At 36.3% G+C, this 9,628-nt stretch overlaps 1 protein-coding gene across 2 annotated transcripts; it reads right to left on the bottom strand.

Moving 5' to 3' along the window:
• Positions 1 to 252: 252 nt before the first annotated feature.
• Positions 253 to 9,628, bottom strand: LOC132149355 (equilibrative nucleoside transporter 4-like). Of its 2 annotated transcripts, none has more exons than XM_059558517.1 (11): positions 9,508 to 9,628; positions 7,845 to 8,068; positions 7,058 to 7,189; positions 6,573 to 6,686; positions 4,481 to 4,609; positions 4,269 to 4,343; positions 3,893 to 4,158; positions 2,425 to 2,548; positions 1,439 to 1,626; positions 1,104 to 1,344; positions 253 to 938 (listed from the first exon to the last, which is right to left on the bottom strand). In XM_059558517.1, exons 2-11 carry the CDS (start codon positions 8,005 to 8,007, stop codon positions 805 to 807), a joined length of 1,566 nt encoding a protein of 521 aa, XP_059414500.1. In that variant the 5' UTR covers positions 8,008 to 8,068; positions 9,508 to 9,628; the 3' UTR covers positions 253 to 804. The 2 variants fall into 2 exon arrangements, with proteins under 2 accessions (XP_059414500.1, XP_059414501.1); XM_059558518.1 differs by having other exon boundaries at positions 7,845 to 8,044.

The following is a 9,628-nucleotide window of genomic DNA, read 5'->3' as shown; positions in this document are numbered from 1 at the left end:
CACTTGATTTGTGAACTAAAGAGTAAAACTTAAATTGGCTGTTCATATAATAAATGTCAGCATGCAAATGGTGTGGAAATTAGCCATAATAACCGCTATCATCATTATGCTTTCTTTACAACATTTTCTTCATTTAAAAAATATCTGCAGTTGCAAGATACAATCTGGTTTATTAAATATCACAAATAATCTTGTAATCGTGTAAGGATCATGTCAATTGAAAATGGATTTCTGTTTTTTGCATCTATTTATTTATAGATGTTTACATTCATTTAGCTTTAGTAAAAAGGTCCATATTGCACTCAAAAGATTATTGTTTTCTTTTCATCAAATCTCTTTTACATGCATCCAGACATAAATGACCCTTATTCAGTACAGTTTATCAGACCTGTCAGAATATACTCATAAATGTTCATGTTTGTCTGTCATACCATATAAAGCACCACAGAATGTGGAATCAGATATTAAATCAGGAGGAACACCAAATGTATTCAATCTGGCTTTATCACCACACAGATAACGTGTGCCATCTTTAACGCACCAAAGAACTTTTGGCAACATGAAAAAAGCACTCTCAGAGAACAAGAAGAGGCAACACAAATAAGCACACATATATAACTCTTTACAGTGTCAAAGCTTGTTTCTTCATCCATTTGAATACATTCACAGGCATACAGCATTGCAGGTGGGCCAAAAGAAGCCGGCAGCAGAGGTCTGATTTATGGGAACTGCAGAGTTGCTACACAGATTGGCAAAGGTCCCACCTGATGAGACTGATGATAGGAACAGTCATGTTTTTTGGTACTAGTACCCCTGGGTAAAGTTATAGCCAGTCTCTGAGTGGAGGCTGGAGCCTGAAGCAGTAAAACTGTAGGCAGCATAGGCGACCACAGAGCCCAACATCAGTCCAGACATGTAGGACACAGTCATTATGTTCCCTGTGGGAAAAACAAATCACAAGAACTAAAGTTAATGACTGCATCTGTAGAGAAGAGATTATAAATGCATCCTTCTGAAAGTTTAGGCTTACATACAAGCACCTGATCATCTGCATAGACTTGTGCATTTATACTCTATGAATCTAAATGGGGTGATAGATTTACCTGCTAGTTCCCTCTGCTCAGGTGCCACCTTGCCTGCGGCATGAATCATGGGAACACTGCCAAAATAGCCATTAGTGATGCCCATGAGGAGAGAGAAGATGCAAGGCCATGCCGGGTGGCTGAAGGAGGGCTTCTGAGCCGGATACACACACATGATGAACAGAGGGATGAAAATGACTCGCACACATGAGCAGAAGAGAAGACGAGTTCCGTTCCATTCATATGGCACGGCTGCCAAGATCTAGACACATGGAGAGACAAGATTGGGTGTCAGATTACTTCAAAGAATGTAGTTGATGACATAATCTGTAATGTCATCATGTCAGTGAACATACTTTGCCCACAAAGTCAGATATGTTGAAGATGGCCATGATCAGGATGGGCAGCCATTCCCCCAGTGTGACATTCCTGATCTCCGACTCCAGTCCAGGAAAAAGACACAGCGTGATGAAGTAAGTGACAGCAATAGACAGCATGTATGTCCAGATCACACGGGCAACCACATAACGATGCAGGATCATGACTGCAACAGAAGGGGTCACTGCTCATAACCAATAACATGAAAATGAGGTCCTTAAATAAATAAAAAATAATAATAAAAAAGAATTTATACTCTTCTTCAGCAAGGATGCATCAAAAGTAACATTAAAAACGTGAATATGGTTACAATCAAATCAATTTTAAATAAATGTGTTCTTTTAAACCTTCTATTCATCAAAGAAAAAGATGTATAATTTTAACATTGATAATAATTCAAAGTTTTTCTTGATTACTGTATGACACTGAAGACAGGAGTAATGATGCTGAAAATTCAGCTTAGCCAATCATGGTAATAAACTGCATTTTAAAATATATTAAATAGAAAAAAAATTTAATAGAAAATGGAAAACCTTTCATTTATAATATTTCCCTATATTAAAATAGTGTTACTGTATCAAATGATCAAATAATGATGATAGGAGACTTCTTTCAAAAACTTCATACAAAGACTTGATTATTATGAATACCTGGTAACTTAATTATTTGCACAAAAACACAAAATACAAATAATTGAATAACATTAATATATTCTTTTGCAGATCTCATAATGAATATCTCTCTCACTTGTAGCATTAAAATGTTTTTTTTTTTGATGTAGAGGAAATAGTAATTTTTAGAATAGAAAATATCAACCATATCATCATTTTTTGGCCATGACATGAAAATGATGGTTGATTTATCTGTATCAGCTAGCTTTGTAGTTCTGATGCACGGTTAAATCATAATTTCTTTGTTAATGAGGATTGACACAGAACATACAGTATTGTGAATGAGATCACACCTCTGATGCCTGGCCAGCTCTGTTTAATCTTTGGTTTGGGCACATCAAACCTTACGTAAGTGTTTCCTCCAGCAAAATCTGTACAGCCGTCTTCAGTTGGGGAAGAGCCCACTGCGCCATTACCCTTGGAACCAGACAGGACATCTGAACAATTCATACTGAATACATTACATCCTTACAAGACAGAGGAGTGACCATCAATATATTTTCAGTTAAATATGGAAAAAACATTTTGCATGTACTAAGACATTTGATGTAACAACAGAGATCACATCAGAACCAGTGACCGTATCAAGCAGGTCACTGCGACTTTGTAAGAGCGTGCAGTGCATTAAGATATTGTAATGCGTTTCTTGATGAACTAGTAGTTCTGCAGGGCCTGTTTGAGGAGGGCCATTACTTGATTAAATGTCTGGCTGAGCTAGTAAAACCACTCACCTTAATTTGCTGAGAATAAAACAAGAGCATTCAGGTCTCATGGAAGCACAGACCGGGAACTGCTTCCAACAAAAATGAACAATAAGAATCTCATTTTGAGGTATTGTGTCTTTGCTAAATTAAAGATTAGCCACATCTGTGCAGTCCTTCGTACTGGATGCTGATGGATTTTGTTTTTGTTTTTTTCATCATAGATTGAAGCTGAATCAATTCTAAATACCCCAAATGGACACTTTTCACCTTTTTGGGCTCCTCAGAAGTTGGATAAACTCCAAAAATCCATGAAAGCTTTTCTATGACTTTGATAAGCTATGAATTTCTGGACGAAAACTTAAGAGGAGGAACAGCTGAGTGCTTAGTTTGTCGCCCACAGCAAAAAAAACATGAGGTTTATCTGAAGTGCTTTCATATATTACTCCACTCAAACTGCCTGCATCTGAGTGAGCACTTAAATCATGCTCTCGCTGTGTCCTTCTCAGGGCCGCTGAGAGCACAGTCATCGAGAGCACTGATCGGCACAAATGAAATGGAGTTATGGAAGAATTTAAAGAAAACACAGCTGAGTATGCGTAACGAAAACTGTCTTTTCACAGTCCAGCTAAATTAAAGAGAGCTTTATGATTCTACATTCTAATGAAGTTCATCACACCTCTCCAACAGTTTATGATAATGCTACTGATTTATTTAATTCCAAATGGATTTCTAAACCCTATAGCAGGGTTCTTGAGGACTTTTGCCTGCAAAAAAAAAAACTGACTACACATGTAGGGCTGGGCAACATAATGCAAATGTATGAGACAGCTAGAGCAATATTTATACTTATATTGTGCCAATCAAGCTGTAATTTTGTCAATTAATGCTAAAAACAAATTGTTATTTAACTGTATGCAACACTTTTTTTTCTGCTGAACATAAGATATTTTTTTGATTTTTTTGAGATGCAGTGAAAATCACATTAGTTTCTTCAGAAAAATTATGGAATTACTATTTGAAAAAGGCTATAAATATGTTCACATTTGGCAAAACTTACAAATCTGACATCTTCTGTAATGACATCATGGTGGACCTGGTACTGGGTTCCGTTGTGTGAGTGGTTTTTCGCGTGGGACAGGCCCTGTCGCGCCAGACCCGTGTAGTACTGGACAAAGCGTGTCCTTCGCACAACTATGTGCAGGATAAAACACAGTAGCACCATACAGATGGAAATGGTGAAGAAGATGATGGTATTCTTCCTCTCATTTTTGATCAGCAGTTTGGTGAAGATACGGCTGAGTGAAATGATCACTCCTGCTGTGCCTATACAGAAAAAAATAAAATAAAAAACAAAGAATGAAAATCTTGTTTTTGAGGTTTACTCAAACATCATAGATTTTAATGACCACATCTGATGACACAAAGCCTCTTACTCTCTCCAGTCATCACGCCCTGTGTGTAGCGCTTGGGAAGCATCCCCATGTATCCATAGAAACTGGACTGTTGCACTGGAAACACAATATGGTTAAAAACTGTTATGGCTGGAAATGGTTGACAACACAATGTGAGCCTGAATGAAGGACAGTCACTCCCAACACACTACTGCAGTCATGACGGCTTTTGAAAGAGAAGTATGAACAAATACCTGTACATCCAAATGCCACAGTACCCATAGACATCAGATTGATGATGTACGACTGCCTTGTGGTGAACCTCTCCAGCCACACATCAAAAACTGTGACAAAAAGCAGAGGTCCAAGTGCAAAGAGGTAACCTGCAAAAAATGAAATTGGATGTAAACAAATTTGAGATAGCACAAATCAGAAAAAAATCTATGCACTGAAAAAAGTCTTCAGGGTTTAATTTTAAAGAATTGTCACTCAGAAATCTCTAGAAGATTTCACAAATAATTAGAAAGAAAACAGAAGAAAATTTAATATTTGCAAGCAATATCCTATAATATTTGATTATATTATTTGTATTCGATTTGTTTTTGCAGGGTTCTGGAAGGTATAGTTCTCCCAGAAATCATTTACTCACCCTTATGTCGTTTCAAACCTGTATGACATTGTCTTCAATGGGACATAAAAGAAGATATTTTTATAAATTGTCTCAGTGTTTTTGTCCATGTAATATAACCCATAATGAGGTTAAACATCGCTGGACTCCACTATCTAACACTGTACAGAAAATATTTTTCTAATGATCATATAGCAATAGAAGAAAGAAAGTCGTATATGGTAGGTCAGCATGAGGGTGAGTAAATTATGATAGAATTGTTATTTTGGGGTGAAATATCCCTTTAAAAGCCTGATATTGACATATTTTTCTGTTTGCTGCTTTTCAGATCACAGTAATTGATTGCTAGTGAAGGGTTTGGGGCTGTGTGTGTTTTTTATGGTATTATCAGTAGAGCTGGGCAAAAAAAAACGATTTATAGATTGTTTTTTTAAGTGATGTCGATTCGATATCAATTCTCAAAAGCCATCAATCGATGTTTTCTGGTATTTATTTCAGCACACATTTAAAACGAGATCTGATCAACGTGAATCTTATCATTACTCTTCTCCACTAGATGTCACCCTTATTTACCTTGCTCGATGTTAGAATGGAAAGCCTGTCATTCATTCAGAAACAGCGCTTATCATGGCGGAGATACTGTTGATGAGAACCAAGAACAAAGCCATATGCGTGATTGGCAATGCTCAGGTGAAATCAACAGGAATAATATAAATCTGCAGAAGTATTTGATATCGCGCATAAGGCGCAATGATTCGCACAATCAGTGAATGAATGGCGGATGGTGTTGGGCACTGTTTTGTTTACTAACATACACCTATAGTAAAGCGCGGGCGACGCTCGCGGTGTTTTCAGCTTCTGCCGTATAATATGAATACACGAAGCTGCTCTGAGAGTCACTTCATTAGCATTTTACCATTTCATTTGCGAAAACTACTGTCATATCACGCACAGCAGCTGCAAGTTCCTCACGGCAACCCGTCAAAATAAAAGTTTAGTTTAACGTTAAGAAACGTCAGCATATTTTACTATTTAGCTATTCCTGTACTGCTAATACAAATTAATAAATCTTAATTTTTTAAATAATCACATTTGTTTTCTTTTTTAATTTTAACAGTAAACCTCTGTTGTGCATCACTTTGTTCACAATTTTCATTTGATTAGGATAAATTAAATTAATGTTTTATGCCTTCATCTGATTACAAGAAAAAATAAGAAGAATATTTTAAAGGGCCCCATTGTTTAAAATAGGACCCTATGCAAAAAAAAAAAGGTTTAAAATACAGGCCTGTGGTTCTTAATGTAATTATTTTTTTTATTAATTCACCATTTGCAAACTGATGTTTACTGATAATTTTCTTTCTGAAATATCAATAGCATTTGTATTAAAACAACTGAATCGAATCAGGACATCTGAATCAATACCCAGCCCTAATTATCAGTCAATCGCTATATTCATAAATGCAATTTTCCTGTTTTTATCTGCTGTTTCGGTTATATGTGAGCCATCCTCTTAAGCAGTGTGTATTTAGCAGTATTTGGTGAGCGTTATTCCTCAGGTTGAAATGAGCGGTGCAGCTGTCAGACTGGACTGTCGTCTCTCCTCTCTCTCCCCTCAGGCCAGCAGCTCTGTCAGGTCAATCAGCAGCCTCCTCCCCCATCGCTTTGTGCTTTACTGTCTGTGTGCGTGTCGGACGGCTCTAAATAAACACACTCACCCACAGTGATCCTGGTGTGCAGGCTCAGCATCTCCATCAGGACGTTGTTTAGGATCACAGCCACTAGGGCCACAAGTATATATGTTAAACCCATGTCAAACACAATGGATGTTCCTGAAAGACACAGAAGACAAAGAGGAAATTACCTTGAAGTTTATTACATTTTTTACTCCTTACTGTCATAAAGGAACCTTAAGTTATGCATAAGCATAAGAGATGTATTTTGCACATTAAAAAATTGTGTGTATATATATTATACAAACACACACACACACATACACACACACACACACACATATATATATATATATATATATATATATATATACATACACACACACATTATAATGAGCAATTCTGACAATAACCATGGAACACAAGTACAACATGTTTTAAAACTCACGATCATTAACAGAAATTTCAACCATAATTAGTTTCATTTTAAAGCTAGCTAAAATATGTAGTCCATAAATATAATGGAGTACCTTCAAATTTATGATGCAGGTAGTCAACATCTGTAATGAAGCTATTGTAAGGCAGCAGGAAGCCCACTCCAGCCAGGAGCATGGCAAAATAGATCCCATGGTAACGGTCGTCTGGAATAGGTTCTTCAAACGCTACGTACAAAAATCACATAATTTGTATGCACAATCAACAAGTGAGAGTTACAAACAAAAGTCCTGCCCGTGTTTTATTTGTATGAGATTTCAAAATATGTGTCTTCTAAATATTCATCTCTCAGCCTGTGTGCTGTCTTTTTGAAGTATACTTATGCATATGTATGAGACATTTGACATTTTGCTCTCTCTCTCTCTCTTTCTGGATGAGGAACTGATTGATGGACGCGCTTCTGTACCTCTTGCCAGCTTCCTAATGGTTGTACAGCTTTAGTACTTTAACACTACATACCTAATTTAAGAGATGGAAGAAATTAAATCATGCTTAATGAAACACATACATCAAACGAAGAACATATTTATATGCGAAGCTTGAAGAATCTAGCAAAACTCTAAAGATTAATGTGTATGTTCTCCTACTCCACTGATTTAATAAGCAGGACCTTTGTAACCAGGGAACGTGAGGGGACAACAGCCTCTCCACCTAACATGATTAGACCTGACTAGCACATGCCAAGCATTGTAGCCTTTTAAACCAAGCAGAGTCTTTGCCAAACCAAAATCTGTATTTGTACAAGCACAACATATACAAAATAGTGTCTCAAATGACATTTTGTAGTTATATTGAGGCACATCTTATGCAGAAGAGACTCACCAGGTTCTGAAAGGGCCAGCACTCCTTTATTTGAGATGTCTTTCACCTGAGAGTCCTCTTCCTCCAGCTGATAGCTCTCGAAACTAAAGCTCATCACCACATTGCCCTCGGGAGTCTGGCCAGGGGAGGCCTGTTTATGTCTCTCTACTCCTTTTGAGCCCATAGTCCCTCTTTTGGCCTGGAATATCTGAAAAGGCCCTCTTTAACAGTGTCAGAAATATGATCTGTAAGACGATGAAAATGATGAATGTGTGTCATTTTCATTTTTTTGTACAATTATTTTTAAGTGTTTACATTATTTTTAAGTGTTATCATCATAGAATTTATATATATATATATATATATATATATATATATATATATATATATATATATATATATATATATCATTTAAATGTCATATAATTTAAATGTCATATTATTCAAATCTATTTATTATTATTCAAATATATTTAGCACTTTTTATATATTGAGCATTATGGCAAATTCTTTTAGTTCACTGAGATGAAAGGAGCCTGTGATGTAAAATTGTCCAATTGTCAAAAAAGCATGTGAAGAGCAGCCTCAAGCCACTTTCTGTTAAATCAGCCGTGCCATGTGAAATTTCACTTTTGGCAATTTGCTGTATTTGCTGTATGCCTCTGTGCAAGTAATGTCCTTTTTTATTTTATTTACATACATATGTGTGCATCATTAGTAATGCATTGTCAAGGGATATACTGCATCCCTGTGTGATCTATTTTAGGAAAGAACAATCAGATAATCTACAACAAATCTATATTCCTAATGCAAATCAGGCACTTCCAGTGAGAAGAACCTTAGCCAAGATGCCACAGATGGACATGCTTGGAAATCTGCCAATGCATCCTTTGAAGAGGCTGGGGGCTGGCAGTGCACGACTGGTTCAAAAGAAAAGCAATCTTTGATATCAGTGTTACGTCACTGACTAGAGAGTGGTCAAACACACTTTTTATGTCTTACTCAAACGTGTTGCATTGAGTTTGTGATGTTTTAACCCAATGGAATAGTTTACTGTCAATCATTTTTACATAGTAAGAGTGTGTAGCCAAAGACATGCAAAAACATACAACAAGATATTGGATGTAAACAGTGCCAAGACATGCAAATAAAAAGCAAACCTGCTGCTGAACCATGAACTGTCAAGATCTGTCACACTCATTTTATAGTCATTTTCTATAGTTTATCATTATAATATGCACTAGAAAGAAAGTAAATATATTTTAAAATCTTTCATAAAATGTAATAACATGTATAAAAGCTTTCCTAAATGATGCACGGAGCCAGCATGGGCTGATGAATGCAGATGAAGGATGTAAGAGAATCATTTAGAGGACCTGATGCTTGCTAGCAATGTTGTGATATAGTACCTTTGTATGTTTAACAAAAGTTTAACCTCTAAATTTGTGTAGTAGAAAAACAAGACGCAAACGGACGGAACTACTCTAAATCCAAATGATATGAAAATAAATAAATAAACAAGCTTCGCAACATATTAACACGTTTAATAATGTTCTGATATCTGTAGGGATGCTTTGCTCTCACAGGACTTGTCAGTCATGTAAGCAAATCTAGCAGCGCTCATGCATCATTTCAAGAGACAAAAGCGATACAGTCATCAGAAAGACAACAGGTTAAATCTTACCCCCGAACAATTAAATGTGTATTTCCTCCCTAATTGGCATGTTCCATGTTACCACAACCCTTCTTTACATAAAAAGCATTCTCATATACGTGTGGTGTTGTTTGGATTCTCCGGTGTATAT

This window comes from Carassius carassius, chromosome 9, assembly GCF_963082965.1.
Source record: "Carassius carassius chromosome 9, fCarCar2.1, whole genome shotgun sequence".
In the NCBI taxonomy this organism is placed as follows: domain Eukaryota; kingdom Metazoa; phylum Chordata; class Actinopteri; order Cypriniformes; family Cyprinidae; genus Carassius; species Carassius carassius.
This window is presented reverse-complemented; position numbering and strand designations above follow the sequence as displayed.